Source organism: Talpa occidentalis, unplaced genomic scaffold (genome assembly GCF_014898055.3).
Source record: "Talpa occidentalis isolate TD23 unplaced genomic scaffold, MPIMG_talOcc4v2.1, whole genome shotgun sequence".
Classification (NCBI taxonomy): domain Eukaryota; kingdom Metazoa; phylum Chordata; class Mammalia; order Eulipotyphla; family Talpidae; genus Talpa; species Talpa occidentalis.
In genome coordinates this window covers 89270291-89290396 of record NW_026555331.1, presented here as the reverse complement: position 1 = coordinate 89290396, position 20106 = coordinate 89270291, and the positions used below count along the sequence as shown (strand labels likewise).

General features: G+C 44.8%; 1 protein-coding gene across 1 annotated transcript in view; it reads right to left on the bottom strand.

Annotated features, from left to right (window-relative positions):
- Nucleotides 1–16776, bottom strand: part of NXPH1 (neurexophilin 1) — a 297762-nt gene extending 280986 nt beyond the window's left edge. The window contains exons 1-2 of the mRNA XM_037508245.1: nucleotides 15634–16776; nucleotides 14616–14779 (exon numbers count right to left, since the gene is read on the bottom strand). Of these exons, the coding sequence (XP_037364142.1) occupies nucleotides 14616–14669 (54 nt within the window). The 5' untranslated portion in view covers nucleotides 14670–14779; nucleotides 15634–16776. The remainder of the gene's footprint in view (nucleotides 1–14615; nucleotides 14780–15633) is intronic.
- Between the last annotated feature and the right edge of the window lie 3330 nt (nucleotides 16777–20106).

Genomic DNA, 20106 nt, shown 5'->3' with positions numbered 1-20106 from the left:
GATGGGAATGTAAATTGGTGCAGCCACTTTGGAAAACAGTATGGAGATTCCTTAAGATTTTTTTAAATATGAGTATCAAATGATCCAGTCGTCCCACTTCTAGGTATTTACCTGGAGAATATGAAAACACTAATTTGCAAAGGTGTAGGCACCCTATGCTCGCTGCAGTACTATTTACAATAGCCAAGATGTGGAACCAAAGTTAAGGGCTCAAGGACAGATGAATGAATTAAGATGTAGCTTATATAGATACTGGAATACTGCTCAGTCATTAAATAATAGGAAACCTTATCATTTATGACAACATGAATGAATTTTTGAGGGAATTATACTAAGTGAAATAAGTCAGAAGTATAAAGACAAATAGCATATGCTTTCACTCATTTGTAAAATCTAAAGAAAAAAAACAATGAAACAAACAAAACAAAGTCATAAAACCTTAGATTCTTGATAACAAAATGCTGGTTAACAGAGAGGAAGGAAGAGGAAAGGAACAGCCTTGTGTGGTGGGTGTAGTGTGATACACACAGTTGTTGCAGTGAGAAACTATATGCCTGAAACGTATATAGTATTGGAAATTAACTTAGCCTCAATAAGAAGAAAAAATAAAGTACTGGCTCAAGAATTAGATGGGGATAGAATTGTGCCACCTTGCACCAAATGCCCTGTGCCTCAATTTCCTCATTCATAAAATGGGGTGTTATTAACGATACGACTGGGACTGATATGCTGATCTATCAACAGGACATCTCTGGAGTTAAATAGTACCTATCATCTCATGGGATTATTAAGAGAACTAAGTGCAAAGAAATCCATGCTATATAAAACTCTGGCACAGTGCCTGACTCAGGTAAAAGAAGGAAGGTAGAACATTTTATTCTTTACAGTCATTCCTACACCAACCCCACTCTCATGTCAAATCCAAGATATAAAATGTTTCTGTGTAGGAACTCTTCTTGGGTACTCAAGACAATGCTTTGGATGGAGGTATATACTGATCTACACGAGAAAACTTGAGCAGCATATAAAGGGTATTTTGCCTCTTATCCCACCAAATTATTGGAGTTGGGGAGTAAGGTATTGCTACATCCATGATTCAGCTACAATAAACTTCAATGGAGAAAAGCAGCTTCTGCAGCCCAGGTTCGTTCCCCGGCCGCCGGCGAGGGTCCCACAAAAAAAAAAAAGTTCACAAATTAATCAGTATTTTATATCAGATTTTCATAAATGTCCATAGTGTTTTCCACCTAAAATTAAAACATCACATGACTTCTCATCTCAACTGTGCGATCTGGTTATTAGATCTGTTGGTGTCTTGTCTCTTCATTTCTACAAACCCTTGGCTAATTGTTGTAGAATGGCCTTTTTTTCCTGCTTTAGTCACTATGGTTATTATCCACATTAAATACACATGGCTTTCTGGGCAGCACTGGACAAGTGTACAACAATCAAGCAGCTGTAAGTGGGAAACAAAAGTTAGGATGGGCCTAGGGTAGAATTAGACCTTGTGTTTCATCCCAGTAAGAGCTACACTGGAAGCATGGAAACCTGATCCAAAAACTCATCTCTAAAAACACCAAGGATGATTCACAAAAAGAAATAAACAAAGAGGAACAAGACCTTTTTCTTAACAAGTTCAAAATTTCTATGTACCAGGCATCTTTCTTCACTCTTTGTAATGCATTAACTCAGTTAATCCTCAATAATAACTCTATGGTATAGGAAATATTTTTAGTCTTTTTTTTTTAAAGATTTATTTTATTTATACAAGAACTGGGGTACAGGCCAGAGGCGCGGGAGGGTGAGAGAACTCACCAGTGGCAGAGAAAGGAACAGAACAGGCAGACTGTCTGAAATACAGTCTGCTGAGGGGAACAGCGGGTGAGACAGGAGAGGTCTGCTCACCATGTGGGTTGCTCTGAGGCCGGCGGGGATTGAACTGGCGCTGCAGAGGCTGCGGACAGCTTCACAGGACTGCGCTCAACCGCCTGCACCACCAGGGAGGCCCATTTTTAGTCTTATTTTACAGAGAAGGAAATTGTGATCTAAGAGGTTAAAAAATTCCCTAAAGTCACAGAATTAAGAAAATATTTCACCATTCTCTTCCACTTTTTCTTCCTAGCAAGTCTTTTTCAATGCTGCTTCGCTTTAGAATTGAAGTGAGAAATGAGGACAGTGAGGGGGAGAGAGTGGACCCAGGTATGACTAGAAAGAAAATGGACCTTTCTCTCTCTGGTGACTAGATGTTCATTGGGTCCAAGAAGTCTTTCTTATCATAATAACTCTTGTATTTGTACACTGAATTCAGTGTTGACACTTGCACAAATGCCACAATGGTTTCCACCTAGCTAGCAATAGTGCTCTTTGGGGGCTATCAACCATTTTTCAGCAAGCTGATTTGCCTTTAGGTATCTCCTTGTTTTCACTATTTGTTCAAAGAACTTGGGGCAATGGGGGGTGGGGTGAGAATCCATTAATCTGAGAAATGTGCAAATGCATCTGACTGCATATTAATTAGACCCATTCTAATTGTGAAGGGTTTTAGTCAAGAATGCAAGGCAGGATTAAACATCTTAGGCCAAATCATTCACTCTTCATTCCCCCACACTCCAGAATATTTCAGCCTGAGTACAAAGCTGCTTATCCAAAAATGGTAGCTCAACTCATATGCGCTAGTGCCAGAGATTGTGACTGCCTCTTCCGTGCAGCTGTTCATAATTCTGCCTAGTTAAACCAAAAGAAATAAGGTTGAAAATCTAATGTGAGGCACTCTTCATTCAATTACATATTTCTTATAAAAGAGGCAAAAACTCTGCCACGTTCTGCAAAATCTCCACATCAATAGCAATTAAGCTTCACACATCAAACCCAGAGAAATATGACACTGACCACACATGAATAACTTCTTTCCATAGGCAGAGGTTTGCATCTTTCTCTGCATTTAATTCTGTTTAAACAAAAATGATGGTGCCCTGATGCAAGAAACTATTCACAAATAACTGGAAAAGATGTGTGAGTAAAAGTATTTTATATTTTCAATTTCAGATATCATGTAGTCAGCCTTTTCACCAACACCACAACTGCTCCAAGCACAAATCACAACTCATCATTCTGTAAATAGGTTTTAGAATAAAGCTGGTGATTAATTATAGCATTTTCATTAAAAACTTCTCAAATAGAAAGCATAATAGTTCTCATGTAATCCAGTCTATGCTCTTAAGAATTTTTCTTCCAGTATTGAGCAGCTTCTAGAAAGAAGCTTCTTGGCAAATTAAGACATTATTTCTTACTTAGAGAAGATGGCAACACAATAGTCCAGTGGTCCTTTATGCAAGGAGGAAATAAAAAGAGTATGAATATTCTAGGGAAAAGTGGAGTGAAATGATGATGGAGAGAAAATTTGAAAATTTCACTGTGACTTCATTCATGCATAATTCTCAATACAATGAGGCAAGAGAAAAAAGTTGTTTTATTTCTCCCAATGAATATGCATTGTAATAAAAAGAACCTCACAGTGGGGCTTATGGCATGTCTTAGAGATTCATAAACAACATAAAAAGAACATAGAAAAATATAGCATTTAACATATGTTTGGAGGCATGAAAGAATAAAGAACTCTAGTTTTTCCAAATTTTGTCCAAACCTATGGAAATAATCTTAACAATTTCACTATACTCAGAAAGTCTCGCTCCAAAGAAGTTTGATGGTAAAATTAAAAATCTCTATCCATTTTCTTATTCAAAAATAGATATAAAATATCTAAAGTTTACACCCCAAATAAATATATCATTAGCCATTTAAAATAAAATAATAAAACAATGATGGAGAGGTGTTTCTCATCTGTGATTCATAGTAGCTGTAGATCTCCTTGTATTCTGGGAAGTCAATAATTACATCTTTTTTAAAATTTTGATTATATACTTAGATATTGCCTTGGAATCTTACAACCAGCTTCAAAACTGCTCAAATTCATGAAAGGTAGCCTTATGATTAGCACTTCAGTTCCCAAAGACAGACAATAAATTTCCATTACATTGTCAAACTCACTAAAAACAATCAAGCATTTCCCCAAGCCATTTATGACTATTGATTGCATAGCAAACCTAACTTTATATTCTTCCTATTTTAAGTAGATGCGATATTTTACAAGGTCTTCACAAGTAAGAGATTGTGAATGTAAAGCAGTCCATTAATTTTATATAAGCTGTTTTATATACTCATGCCCCTCTAATAACATTCAGCTACAAGGTTACCAGAAGAATCATTTTCTAAAGTTCAGTTGGAGAAGTTGCAGTATACATACACAATTAGAATTCCAACCATCATGCTATGCCCAGAACTACTCTTTAACCAAAATTCTGAAAACTGAAGCAAAAAATACCCCATAAACAGGATAACAATGCAGTGTGAGATATAAGATTCTTATCAAGGCATTGTTACTGTTAAACCAACCTGGAATTTGAAGCCAAATAACATATGAAAACAAAGGAATTCCCACAAAGAGGAGAGAGCACATTAAACAATAGTAGTGGGCCACGCTCTTTCGGTGAGAAGGGGAGCTCCTCTACCTCTAAACCACAAACAGTGATGTAACCAAAGTTACCTCAATAAAAAGAAAAAAAGAATTCCCCACAATTGCCATGGAATCCTTCAAGGAGTACATGAGAATAGATGTAGAGATGCATACAAAGTCTTGCTCCCCGCTGTGGCGGGGGAGGGAGACTCTATAAATAAAAGTACTCTAAGTAAATTTTTCCAAGTCTTTCTATCATAATTGTTCCTCAAAAACCTGTTTTAGAGAAGGAAATCTATACCCCCTTCCAATAGTCTGTGACTTTTAATATTATTGAAGTTCCTGCCGATTTGCAGAATGATGTCTGTGTACTGACTCTGGAAGGCCCTGTTACAATATATGAAAATTTGTGGGTTGTGATGAGTTAGGGTAAAGGAGAGATAGAAAAATATAGGACCTTGCAGCTGTTTCCAGCTATATCTTTCTGCTCAACTTCCTGCATCACATTGCAATTTCACCATGCTAAACCTGGTATACATTTCCAGTGAATAGCTAGTATAGCCGTCTGTTCTATTAAGTGAGTATAAGCTAATAAATGTCTTTTTCACTTAATTGGGATTTCTCCTTAAAAGGGCATGACTGTGGGATCTGGTTTCACAGAGATAGTCTTTTGGACTTGAGAAGAGTAAATTAAAAGGACATTTCCGTTGATATCAAAGTAAGCTTATTCAATATAAGCTTCCTTATATTTTCCTTTCTTAATTTTCCTTTCTCAGCATGCTACAAAAATATAAATACAAAGGTTCTCCACTGGATGTATGTTACATATATCTCACAGAGTTTAATTATAAATCCTCTCAAAATGAAGACGGTAGGAGGAAATGATGCCAGTAGATCACACAGTCCTGGTATTGTATAGGCCCGCTGTCTCCGATAGCAACGATACAGACACCCGGGTAATTACAACACATCATGGAAGACTGGATTCAGAGGAAAAGAAAATCCGATGAAAGAGAGTACTATTATTACTTTAGTACCTGGAAGTGCACAATTTTAATTTTGTTCTCATAAATGTTATTATAAATGCTATAATTACAATTTCCTGCAATTAAGGAAGAGGAATTAGGTTTTATAAAGTGCCACACCCTAGTTTCTCTGCAGCTATTGATCTGGTGTAAAAAAGGAGGGGCCATATGAAGGCCAAGTACTCAGAAATACACAGGTACACCTCATTTGACCATAAGAACTATGGCATTGCAGGGAACCGTGAAGACAACCACACAGGAATACAAGTTTGATCTGAGTTGTGGCCTGCCAGGGCAGTCAGGGAACTTCATACTGTCACAGAGAAAAGAAACACAGAGCAATAATGCAGGCAAGACCCTGAACAGTTCAGCGACTTCAGCGGATGGACAGGGACCCATTCCCAGTCCTCTAAAACTGCAGGGGCTGGCACAAAAGCAAAAGGCCAACATCTGGCCACCAGAGGGAATAGAGCCTGTCTCACGTGGGCCTTTGAGGATACCCTGGAGATATTGCACCTAAACCTTCCTTTCCCTTCCTATTCAAAGCTCAACATCTCTCTACCTCCAGAATCGTTCTCTTCTTGCCTCATGTCTTTTTCCCAGCTGAATTTCAACACGGGTTGATGGAACATTACCTGCCAGACCTCAGGCCCCTTCAATACCGCAGGAATCTGCAGAATCGGGTCGTCCTAAAACGATTGATTTTCACGCTAAAGCGAGAGAAACAGACAGAACTTGCCTGCCAATCTTTGTCTTTGACACCGAGAACCCCTAGCGCCAACGCAGGGTACTCTCCAGCTTATTTCTGTACGAAATCAACCGTGTGACTGCCTCCAAAGAGGAAACGCGCACACTTTAATTGACCCCAGTGACCTCTCTAGAGTGCTGGGGAAGTTAAGGGGCCGGTAGAGGGAGGGAAACTGCAGCCCGAAGAAGGGGTCGGAGGAGGGGAAAGGAGAGCGGACAGTGGTTGTGGATTTGCGTGTATGGGGAGGGGCTGTTTGTTTCGCTAAGTAAATAAAGAGAAATGCCGCCACTACCACCACATCCTGAGTCTAATGATGATAGATTCCACGCTGCATCAGGTCCCACTCCGGGAAGCGTAAGCATGGAAAATAATGAGACTGTATCCCCATTCGTCTGCATTAAAAGCGAGTCAGGCACTTTCGATAGCAAATATATCGATTCTTTCACACGGGACTTGGTTTGTCCTGCTTCCCGTGAATAATTATTGCTCCTTTAAAAATTCATAATAATTAGGTCTCCGCACTCTCGCACGCGCAGCTTTTCAAAGGCGCTTGACCTGGAGGGCGCTTTGGTGCCTCCTGCCATGTTACCCACAGGTGGGAGATGAGGCAGGAATTAGTTTTCCCCACTTGGTTTTACTTTCGCGAGTAAGTTGTATCCCCTCGCCATGCCTCAGTTTCCTTATCTGTCAAATCTTTCAGATTGTATTAGACACGTGCAGCCCTGCATTACATGAGCCTTGTTTCTGTTAGGGAGGAAGGGTAAATTTAACGAGCCGTGCTAGGTAATAGGGCCGGGAGCAGAGAAAGGGAAAGAAGCAATCGCCTCCCTTCGGAATTAACTCCGGTGATCACGTGACACGGCAGCCGCGGAGGGGGCGGGGGACGGGGTGCAAAAGAGGTTCTGACCGCGAGACTCGTTGGGAACCCAGCGATCGGAGCTCTGAGCTCCCGAATGACTAGGAGAAGGAGGCAGGCCGTTACTGTCGCAACTGGGAGATAATGAGGTGTCTGCGGAAAGCGCCAACTGGACTTCAAGAGGGACTCAAGCCGCGCTGCAGCAAGGTAGGACCGCGGGACTGCGGACTCTGCAGGGGCGGAGTCTGTGGCGCTGTCCGTGGTTCTGAAGCATTGCGCTGCGGATCCGGCCTGGCCCAGCCCCGGGTTACAGCTGCCTTCAGTCTCAGTGTCCGCGGCCTCCTCCGGAGAACAGCTGGAGTCCTGATTGCTGCTTCCAGGAGCACCGAAACTCGGCGTCGTCGACGAAAAGTTCCCCCAGAAGCAAAGCTTCTGTGTGAAACCTTGGAGTCTAGACGTGAGAGAGCTGCACCTGTGTTTTCATAAACCAGTTCGGGTGACTCGAGGTCACTGGATAATAAAGCTCTAAAGCAGATAATAAAGCGCTCAGCTGTGGTGAGGCAGGTCCTGCTGAGAAACTCCCGGCCCAAACTCTCCGCGGTTTTGGTCAGAGGACTGAGTTTTAGAGTCAAGGGAATAAAATGAAGCCTCCCCCGAAAGACTTTTCTTGCTTCTAAGAGTATAAGACTTCAAATGGCCTTCAAAATCAATAGTTGGGAAGGGAGGGGGTGGTCTGAGACTTCGGGTGGGCTATGTCAGGAGGATGCCCCCTCCCACTAGTGAAGCAAGGTGCCCAGCCTCCCATTATGCCCTTGGGGGATGCTGACTCGGATCCTTTCCAAGGGTGCGGGGGTAATGGGTGAGGCCCGGCGGGAGTCAGGTTCAGCAGGGACGCACCGAGCCCCCAGGAACCAGTTTCTAAGGAAACACTCGGTTTTTCTAAGCAGAAATTTGTCTTATTGTAGGAGAAAGAAACAGTTCAAGAAAAGCCTCTCGGTTCTCCATTTTCATGCAAATGAGACGATGCGCTCGGGCTGCGGCCTTTGTAACCATCTCCCCACCGTATTTCTGGCTTGAAAAAGTAAAATACCCTCGTTAATTTAAAAGAAGTAGGAGTGGAAGAACGACAGGCACGTGCTGCGCTCTACTGCCCCCCAAACCCCACTGTGCACAGTATCCCAAATCCCTGGCTCTGGGAGTCATTTAGCTTTCCATCAGCTGGAGCCCCGGACTAGACACCGAAGGAACTTGCAATAATAGCGGGTACCCGAGCTAGGGAATTCTCTCCGCCCCACCCTTATTCACCCTCCTACCGGGCCCCACCTTCGTAGTAAACAAAATATACTTGGGAAAGCTGTTTACAGAGGAGGTAATTAGGTTCTCAGCCTGCAGCAGAAACTCGGCGCGCTCATCAGAAGTTTAAACAACAGCCAAGCAACCCGTGAGGGCAAACAGCAAACTTGGAAAATGCGCGAATATGCTCCTGGGCGCGCGGAGGGCCAAGAAAAAGCCGCCAATATATATCATCTCAATAAAAATCCGCTCCTGGAAAGCTTGCATAGTAATTGAGATGGACGCTCTTTTCTGATCTGTGTTGGCATTTCCTCATCTCGAGCTGACAGAGCCAACTCAGGAAATTGCTGGTAATATTCATCTGGGGAGCACTTTCATTAAACGTAATTCATTCGACTTTCACAATAAATTGAGTGACATCCTTACAGCGGAACCTTTTTATCCTTGATTAAGTGCTTGCCAAGCTTTGGTTTCCCACTTTATTGTCACATTCCTTCAAGCGGAGTCGTCAACATGCCAATCGGCAGCAGAAAAATGCGCACTCCGTGTTTACCAAGCTCCGGGAGGGGTTAGTGCTGACACGGAGGAAAAAGAGCTGGTCGGGAGCTTCACTAGTGAATAAATCAAGATCGCAACTTCTGTAAACAATCGGCTGGACCAGACTAATGGTGGTTAGGAGATTGCAGGGAAAGGCTAGAGAACAGAACGGCTTCCTACCGGGTTGCTCCAGCAAGCCTCTGACCTGAGGGCGCCTGGCCTGGAGATTCGCCTGTCTCCCTCTATTAATTAAAATGCCAAAGACTGTTAAGGACTTAGAATGAGATCTGAAACCCAAAAAGACCCCGCTGCCTTTAGGGAACTTTCTCGAATGGAAACAAAACTAGGCATTTTCTTTTTTAAAACACATCAGAAAGAATGCACACTTCCTAACTTGCCACTTGAGAGCAGAGAAACTTTTAGAGTTTACATTGACTTTCATTGTGAGTGAAGGAGTGAAAGTGTGTTAATGTTCAATCCCTGGCTTCCCTTTAAACCCTTAATATCAACACCCTGCCAACCAAATTCAGGAATGCTCTTCAAACACCAGAATTCCAAGTGAAACTAACAAGCACCTGGGTATTTCAGTACTAGACTAAACTGAGAAGGCATGCCTTTGCCAATATGGGGCCCCTGCTCCCCCACCCTCTATAAAATCAAAGAAGCCCAAGACAGAAAATTGCTTATTTGAAAAAGCAATATCCAAATGCTTTCATCACTCAAATGCCCTTTTGAAAATATTGTTGACTGTGGTTATTACTCGGACAATGCTGTCAATTTCTGTATCCTGCAGAAAATCTTTCCTCAGACAGAAAAGTAGGACATTGGGCACCAAGTGCAAAAAAAATCAACCAATTTGTCTGCCACCTGATATACTTTTCAACCAGACTACACTTTCATTAAGGAGGAAATAGCCGTCAACAATTCAAAGCCAAATAGAAATCAACTTTGCACAAAGAAGAGCCACGAACTTAATGGTTTTCAGGGGTAATATCGCTGAGAGAGTTGGAGCAATTCTTTCCTAATGCTAAAGACAGTTTCCCAGAGGCTATTGCTGGAAGGCCTCAGACTACATAGTCCATGATCCTCCAGAAAGTGGATCAGAAGGATCATCCAACCCAGGTGCTTCTCACACACCTGGGGAGCTGCTTTCTTGGTCAATGAACACTTGAACATTTCAGGAAAATACCTAGAATCGTGGCAACTACTCTGCTTCACAGAGCCCTGTGATAAACTTGGGACTGATGAATACCTGTGCTGCTGGAACATAGGCCCCTCCAATAATTTAGGCTTACTCCTAAATCATGAGGGCTGATCTGAGGTAGAAGACTCATGAGGAAATGCAGTGGGGTTGGGGAACTTATAGCACTGCCTCTAAGAATTGGCCTTAATGGAGAACACATAAGAGGCATTGGTAGGGAGTTAATGTGCTATTCTTTTCAGGAAAAAGCTCAAAATGATGAAAAATTTTAGTGGGCAGCTGGCTTAATTTTCAAAGGATGGGAGGTACATATACCTAGTCCAAAGGGTAGACATTGGTGATCTCTCTCCTGCTGCCTTTCCTTCATCTTCCATATTTCTTAATAACCACTTCATAATGAATGGAATTCACCTAGGCTGTCTGGTTTCTACCAGTGCAGAGGTTATATATCTCTGTATATCTTAATATCTAAAGTAATTGGATACCCTAAATTTAAGGAAATAGATGATTCAAATGATTTTTAAGCACAATGTTTAGAGGGAATTTTCAATTCCTACCCATATTAGTGAAAAAGCAACTAGATTGTCAGCAATTTTAATATATAGCAGAGCTGTTATTATTCTATTAACCTAAATCAGAGAGCAAGGAGCATCTTCTCATTAAGATAGTACTGTGGATGTGTGATTGTTCGCAATAACATCATCCAACCCCTTGTCAGATTCTCTGAACTCAATTTCTAAGTAATTTTTTGGTTTATGGGCCCAGGGAATGCTCATTCAACTCAATTCTTGTCTCTGAACTTGCCTATAGGTAAACCACCAAACAGGACATCTCTGCTTTCTGCTGGGAGATGCTCTCTGCTATGCCCTGACCTATCAGTCAGCTTGATCCCTCGAGAATAACTCAATCAGGACCACCTTTCTTTCAAACCAGAAATCAAAATTTTTCTCATTTATCCATGTGCTTCAATTCAATTAAAGTGTTGTAGTCCTGTTACCCTATTATACCATACTGAAAATATCCTGGAACTAGCCCAGAACTGATAGGAGAATAAAGATTTTATTTTATTTTTATTTTTAACAAGTATTGTGAAGTCATAGGTCACTTTCCTGTTGAATTCAAACTTTGAAATTTACAATCAACATTCAATTACCAGAAGAGTCCACTGTCTTTATTTAATTAAAAAAAATGGTTCCCTACCTTTCTGCATTTATGACTGGAATTAGCCCTGTGGTGATTTTTTTTCTAGCTAATATGTTTCAGAATGTAACTTTACAGACACATTTCTAATTAACTTCCCATTGCAGTACTAAAATAAACTCCTAGTTTGAAATAGGGCAGACCCATCTCTCACTAAACACAAAAATATTCAAAATACACAACCTAGAACAGGTATGCAAAGAATCAACAGTGGACCAAGAAACACACTTTAAGAACATTGACCCAATGTGGAAAACCACAGTAGGAAATTGATTTAAGTATGTCCCACTGATGTGCTGGATAGAGAGCTGTTTGTCATTAAAAAAATATCTCCCCAAATTTGGGAGTACTTAAGGTATTTCTCTATAAGCAGAGCCTAAAGGTTTTAGTGTAGGAGATGCCTTTACAAATTTTGCTCCCTAGATATAGTACAGCAATTACTCTTCAGGGAACATAATTGGGTTTCCAGGGGCTTAAAGGGAAAGGTGCATTGTGATATCAATTAAAAAGCAATGCTTAAATAGAGTGACCATACACTTGTGATATGAACTCATAAAGACAAAAATAGCTATTAAATTCCTCCCTAACATATGTCCCTTTAAAGGGGGGAAAATAAGGCAAAATAATTATTTTGCCACTCCTGCCTTCGTGAAGTGTAACTTGAAGCACCTCCTGACAACCTGCAAAACATCTATTGCAGTTTCTTTCAAAGTTCTGGGATGTTCTGGGGTGCAACTATAAATGACAATTTTAGTTACTGTGTCTAGTGTTTAATAAAATAGATGGAGAAAGAATCTTTGGCTACCTCTTGGTCTGCCTCATTGCCCTACAGTTTTCATCAAGGCTGTCCGCTTATTTACTTTCCTTAAACCAACCTGTCCTGACCAATTCACCCTTTTACATACATTTCCATGGTAAAAGTCAGCTTTCTGCTCCTCCACAAAAAACAGCTACGATTCTCCTGGCATATTAACTGTGGGATTACAATCCCTGGAAATACTGCCTTGGGTCACAGCCACCAGCCTTTTGTTTTTCTGCTGCGTGTGGTTTCTAATCATCCCGACACACAAAACAACTTTAGAGAGGAGAGGAAAGAATGGACTTCTAAATCGCCTTCTCTATTTTATTGTTCACATTTCGTATTGTTTTGAGTGAAATTGGAAAAATTGTCTCCTTTCCCTGTATTGCCAAAAGGCATTCAGGTAATGAAGTCTGTAACTAAACGGTAATTGAATCAGCATAATTTGCACACTGAATGGTTTTCAAATGCTCCCAGTTTACAATTAAAGGAGAATTAATGCGCTTGTTGTTGAGAACGCTGCGCATTAGAATAAATCCAGCACTGTTGTTGTAATGAGTGGAAAACGGTTTAACTGCCAACAAACACATTTAAAATTTAACACAACGTATTGATTTCACTTCTTCATTTGATAGATTATTTTCCAGACTATTGAAATACTTGCTTCAAGCAATAAACTGCACCACAACCGCGAGCCTTTGCCGTGTGCGCGCACAGTCCAAGGACGTTAGAACCGGTCTGAGGTTCAGGTCATGCGTAAAGGTATGCAAAGAAGAAGGGCAGGCAGATTTCCCTGGTCAAGGGAATTGTTACAATTTCCCCCGTGCAGCTTTCGCTTTGCAGTCCCTCCGCTCTTCTCTCAAACAATTTCTTATCCCTGGCCAAACTTTCTGCCCTCCGTTTCTGGGCTCTCAATGTCAGCGGGTTTACTGGACACAGGTGGGGGCAAGAATGATTGAAATGGGGAATGAAGGACACTTTTTGCATTCCGTCTGCGTTCCAACCGGGGAAGGCACAGACTTCGCTGACAGTTAGAAAGGCTGTTCTTTTGGATTGGCTGCCCTGGCTTTCACCTGTTTACCCCAAGGTGTCCTGCGGGTGAAGACACTGGCGCGCAGCGCCCTCTGGCGTCCGCGACTGCCATGGTCAGGCGGTGAAGGTGCAATGACAGGCAACATTGAGGGTTCTTGAAGCTGAAACCGTTAACTACACACACCCTCACACACATATTCACAGACACATAGGTACACACTCGATAACATACACAGGGATCACATAGCTAGCAGGCCTGCAGTCACATGCATGAGGGCAACGGTTAGGAAATGCTTTCAACTGCAGGGCTAGCAACCCTTTTGCTCCCAGGCGTGTGGGTGCTGAAGCCCTTGGGAATGAGGAACGACACCGCCCGCTGCCCCCGCCCCCAGTCTGGTTTATCCAGCCCTATCACCGCCCCAGTGCTCCTCGCCTCTGAGAAAACACAGGGAGCCCTCAGTGCGCTCCCGCTGCCCAGGAATGGGCTGCTGGGTTCGGTGAACTGAGCACAACTTCGCCAGCAGGTTGCGTGTCCCTGGCTCTCCCTGAAGCCAGACCAGAGAAATCGCACTCTCAGTCTGGTTCGGCGCGTCGCCCTCAACTCCCAAACCACCCGCCACCACAATGACGCGGTTCTCTGCTGTCTCCTCGGCGAGTTCCAGAGGGATGCAAAGTCCATACGCCCGAAAACTCGTCTCCGGGAGGTCTGGGACTGATGCTTTGCTTAGTATTCCTCCCCTGACGGCAAGGTCTGCCCTGCCATTCCCTAATAAAACACTCGACACTGGAACTCAGGTTGGGTCATTTAGTGGAACAGAGGGCTTTGGAGAGAGAGGAGGCGCCGCTACGTGTTGGCAGGAGCATCTTGACCTAACTCTCTCTGACCGCTTGCCGTGCTCCTGTTGGATAGTTAAACTTGTCCTGTCGGAACCCTACAAGTCGAACAAAGTTACCCGCGCTTCTTTTTGTGCCACATCTCTAAACCGGGGTTAGGTGAATGGATTCCTTTCCAAAGTCACACACCTGGACGGATTCCTGCACCACTCTCCACCTCTGTTTCCTTTCATTTAAACTCTGTTGATGAACTTAACAGAGTTCCTTCCACCTCTTCCACGCCTTCTCTTTGCCCTCTCCCCTATAAAACCTATCTCCTCGATTTCTGGGTGTCCAGGTAGACGCTGCAGTTCAGAATCATGCGCAGGAGAGGGGGGGACTGGAAAGGGAAACGAGAGTGGGAACCCCGTAAAATCCCGTAGGGATCCGCAGACCAGCTTGCCAAAGTTATTCCAACACAGTCGCCAGGAAGGCTGCTTTGGCTGAACCCGCGGCTTCACCCTCCCGCACCTGCCCAGGTTGCCCGGCCTCTTGACCAGGGTGGGATTGCGGGGGCGCCAGACCCGCAGCGACTTACCAAGTAGACGGTGGGCTGCAGGAGGAGAAGGACGTACCAGCACGCAGCCTGCATCCTCCCGCGTCTCAAACTTCCTCGGCGGTGCCTTCTCTGAGTCTTTGTTCCTTCAAAAACATAGATCCACCTGACATCCACTTTACAGAGCAAGAAGCGCTCTCAGCAGCCTAGATACAAATGAAATTAGACATCCCATGACCAGCCGAGCAAGGTTAGGCTTGGCGACCACGCGGGGTCTCGATGGGGAGGGGTGGACCAAAAACACCCGAGGCGGGGAGAGGAAAAATGGAAAAGCAGTGAGTAAACTCAGCGCCTGAAACCAGCGAGCGCGCGGTCCGCAGGCAGGCGGGAGGGACAGCGGGAGGGAGGATGAGGGGCGTCTCGCGCCCGCCCGGCGCTCCTCCGGCGCGAGTTCCCGGGCGCCGGAGACTGGAGCTGGTGGGGCCACCGAGCCGCGTGCAGGTTGGTTCGGAGCCCAGGCGTCTCTGGCAGCGAGACCTGCCCTAGTGTTTGATGGCCGGGCGGCTCGAACTAAAGGCGGTTGCTGGTTCTTCGCCAGCCCTGGCAATGCTCACACACGTACACACCAGCAGAGATGGAGAGGGAAAGAAAGAGAGCGAGCGAGCAAGAGTCTGAGTAAGGGGGGCGCGGGAAGAGGAAGGGGTAGGTAGAGCTGACCAGGGTTAGGTGCTGGGTGTCTCCACACGTGGGGGGCAGGGAGGCATGCAATTTGCATATAGGAGAGCCGGGCTCAGTTTACCGGTTCGAACCCCCGCCCCACCCGCCCCGCACAAAGAGAGAAACGCGTATACACACACATCTCTGACATTACTTTTTTCCGAGGCTAGGGGTACCGCCAGTCGCTAACTTCTAGAGCGAAAGCCTGCCCGGGTTTGTGAGGGTCACCTGCCAGGCGCAGCCTGTCCCCCAGACAGCGGCCCTCCCCGCCTCCCCTGCCTAATGCCCTACCACGTCCCTCCTAGGTATCCCCTCCCGGACTGTGGAAGCCAAGGGTACGTACCGCACACGAGCAGGGGCAAATCCGGAGAGCAGGGACCGCTCTGGGCAGGCTCCATGGAGGAGCTACTCGGGCCTGGTGTCTCCGGCGCCCCGGACATGCCCTCCCTGGCGCTTCGTCTCCATGCTCCGGCGCGGACCGGTCCCGCTGCTTCGTCCAGCCTCGGCAGAGTCGGTGTCCCGGTGTCCGGGTCGCGCCCAGTATCGGTTCCGCGGGAGCCTAGGCTTGGTACAGTTAGATTCACCGTGCAGGAAACTTAAGAGGCAAGAGAAGGAGGGGGGAAGTAGAGGAGGGAAAAAAGGAAGCGAGAAAGGGAGGGAGGAGAGGGAAGGAGAGGCTAGTGCTTCGGGCTGCTGCTCAGCCGGACAGCCTGGGACTGCCAGCGCCGGCCCTGGGACGAGCAGTCCAGGACCACCAGCTTCCCCAGGCTGCCGTGGAGGGTGGAAATGACTTAAGGAGAGGAGACGGGGCAAGTCCAGAGACTTGAACTTGAGAGCTAAGACACTGATCGTTCAGAAGAAAAAAACAGCCAAGGGGCAGCGGAGGCACTCCGAGTTTCTGAGGGCGGGGTGGGGTGGCGAGAACGTGGTCGGTTCTGGCGCACGGAGCAGCGGCACCTCTCCGCGCCACCCTGGGAATCGGGGAAGTCACTCCGGAGAGGCGTCTGGGGCGCTGTCCTTCCACCTGCCCGGCCGCTAGGGGACGCTTTGGAGCGCGCTGGGGCTCCCCGCGCGGAGGCCGTGGTGTGGGCTCCTTGGGTCAGCAGCTGAGCGCGCCTGTCTTCCCGACACCGGCCGTTACATCAGCACGTGGCTGGGCGAGCCCTCGGAGACTAATTATCACCCCGAGTAAACAGATGCCGCGCCCGGGCTCTGCGCGGGCCGGGCCCGCAGTGAGAAGTGACTCCTTCGGGGCCTCTGGTGGCCACAGCGCCCCCTCTCCAGGGGGCCCTAAGAGGACTGCGACCGCTCGGGCTGTGGCGGGGAGCGCACTGGGGCGGCGCGGAGGGCTAGGATGGGCGCGGGAGGGTGCAGGACTCCCCGGCCCTCGGGCGCCGACGCTGGGGGCCGCCGACCTGTAGCTGCCGGGCCGGAGGCGGGGGCGCTGCGGGCCGCCAGCCATTCAGCGCGCACCGCGGAGAGGACTGGGCGACCTTGCGCGCTCCGCTCCTGGCCGCGGGCTGGGCGGAGAGAGTAAAGACGCTGGAGGAGGGAGGGTGGTAGAGGTGAGAAGCGGGTGGGGGGGAAGCTTCAAGTCTTTGTCATCTCCCTCGCTCCTGACACCCCTGTTCAACCAGCGTCTCCCAGGCCTGGCCTCTTTGCACTGGCTTTCGCCGTCTCTGTCTTCCTCGGTCTCTCCCTTCTTGAGTTCACCTCTCCGTGTCTTTATTTCCCTCCTCAGTCTTTCTTGTGCTCAATTAATGTTCTTTGGCATTTTTCTATCTCTTTCTTTTAGGATCTCTCACCCTCTCCATCACTATCTGTGTCTCTACCTCACTCTCCGGTTCCCTCCCAAATCTTGTCTTCAAACCTCCCCTCCTTCATCCTCTCCTAAGCACAGCCCTTCAGGTGAAGTCACCCTTAGCAGCTGAGATTCCTGACCAGGCCCTTCTGGTACTGATGAGACTGCCAGCACCTCTTCAGGGCGCCTGGACAGTCCAGGCCCAGAGCGCTGAGAGCATTTTCCTATGCCCTACTTCGCCCATTACCTCTCCACGCCTGCATTTTGCCACAATCTGGCTCTGAATGACGCCCCCGGAAGGATGACAATTCGATATGAATCTTTAAGAGTTGGGATGAAATTTGTTTCAGGAACTAGAGTCGACGACATCAAATTTTTAATGAATGATTTTTAATGAATATCCTGGACCCTTTCTTGTACCATGGCTACCAGATACCTCAAACTGGTCTCTGTTCTAGTGGATGGAGGCCCAGACACAATGAACACTACACAAGAGGTCCTCTGGGAAAGGCTGGTCACTTCCTCCTCCAACACAGCACTGATAATCAACAGAACCACACTTTCCTAGAGCAGGCAGGAAGAGCCCCACTGAGACCTTCACCTGGAAACTAAAAGCCTCACATTTAGATCCTACTGTAAGACAAACCTGCCAGCATTTTGATGCCTACACACTCTCTGACTTGTGGGTAAAAATAGCTCCTTAAAGAGCAAGCTCTTCTCATCTCAAAAGCTGTACTCTGCCTGCTCTGACCTCTTGAAATTCATTGGGGCATATGCAGAGTAAGGCAGAGAAACACATTTTCTAATTGGAACTCCAAAAATGCACTTTCGAAAAAAAACACATTTTGTTGTTGTTGCAATGTTATCTTGGCCATCTTCACTTACCAGGCTTTTCAGCCTCTTGAAAAGTCTAAAAAAGAAAAATAATATTTTAGGGCAACCCCTCAATGAAGTTGAAGGGTCGAAGTAGGGCAATCGAAGTTTTGTCTGATTCTCCACTCCAGGATTCAGGACACAAGATAAATTGACCCACACTTGCACAAGAACTCTCAGGCCCTCCCAGGAGTGAATGTGGCCTGCCTCTGCCCAGATGCACTAGTCAACGCTGTCAGAACTGAACTTGCATGTGACCTTTGAGAAAAAGGAGAATCAAGCCAGCTTTGGGATATACTAAGTTCTTTTCAAAACCTTACTTCAAAAACATTCTGCCTCTAGTGCCATTTAGCCTTAAAAAATTACTGCTTGTGAAATAGAAAGACGATCAAGGACCTAATCTCTGTCTGAATGGGACTGATTATTTAAGAAAGGCACCACAGGCACCTAGTGATGGGAACTGGACTGACACTTTGTTCTATGACACAGGGTGCCAAAGTGCTTTTTATGGTAATGACCTGAGACCTTCTGCCCAGACACTCGACTCTCACCAGAGCCTATGAGACACTTGGCCTGGGATACGAAACAGCAGTGAACTGTCATTTTTTGTATCATTACAGGAGTCTTCATTTCCTATAGTACTCTATCAAAAAAGACACTAAGCCAAGTAAAAGTAAACTAAGCCAACTGAAAAAAAAAAAAAAAAGTAATCACTGTTTCTGATTGCCAAAGCTCTCCCATTTTAATCACATAATATTTGGGGAGGGGAACAATTCACCCTTCTCCTTTCCTATCAATAGCATTAGAAAGAACGAAATACAATAAGGCCAGGATTCTCATGCGTTCTTCTGTTTAAAGTATTATCCTGCTCTACAGTGCACTCCTAGAACACAGCCACAATCAGTCTTACCGAGATAGAACAAAAGTGTGATTATCCAGAAGGAGTACAGTATTCAAGGCAATTTTTTCAGAGTTTACTCATGGTAAGAATCCTTTCAGAAATCATTCTTTCTAAATTTGGTCTGTGCCACAACATAATACACACATAAGCTTAGCATGAATTATAACCACAGTAAAACAGTCCTCTGTTTTTCTCCATGTCTACCTAATCCAATCTGAAATGAATAGTATAAAGTAATGATATATTTATATGTACATATATATAATTCTTGTTCCATATATATGGAACTAAAATTAGTTAACCTCAAAAGGACACAGTGATATTAAACATTTTTCCTGACCATTAAAACCAGAACAAACCAGAATTAAAATTCATGTGAAATATACTAATAATTCTGTTAACTGTAATCAGCTGTTTTGTTCGATTGGGTTTGGTTCATTTGTTTGATTCTCTTATTCGGAGGGGAAATGGAAGAGCAGGAGTCCAAAGTTTGAATTATCTTGAGGCTAGAGAGAAGGAAGAAGAAAGAAAAAAATTAATTTGGAGTTTTACAAAACTCTGTCCTAAAGAGAACCTGTCTTAAAACATAGGAACATCATCATCTTCAAATAAAAACAGAAAATTGTGCTTTGAAGTCAGCAATTGTGCTCTTGCTTAAGCTTCAGGCCAACTCACATCACCATAAGCATGCAGTGGATTTATTTTTCCCCTAAACCTATTGTGCCCCCAAAACTTTAAAAATAGGTATTATCCTTCTGTCTTGACTCCTCTCAGAATGCACCCCATAGACGAGGGTAGAGAATCTGAAGTTCCATCCAGTTCTAAAATTCCTTTATTCTATTACTGTATGATTAAATATGAAGTCGTCTCTGATTTTTAAAAATTAACTACTTCACAAATAACAATACTGCACAATCATTTCAAAGATACAAGCAGTGTATAAGAAGGAACTTTTGTTCAGCACATTTGAAAGATTTGTGTTTATGGGTATAAGCCAAGGGCTTTTTGTGCATTTCTTTTCTGCCCCCTTTTCCAAACTTTCTTTTAGGTCAAGGGTTAAATCTGTTAACCCAAAGGTTAACTCTGTTGTATTAATCATATCTTTTTTTATATATAAATTATTCTGCAAATATTTTTAATGTCATTGACTTATGAGAATCTATGCTCAGAGTGGCATCCTTATTATATATTATCAATATTTGTTAAAACACCCCAAGGGCCTCCCCTGGTGGCACAGCGGT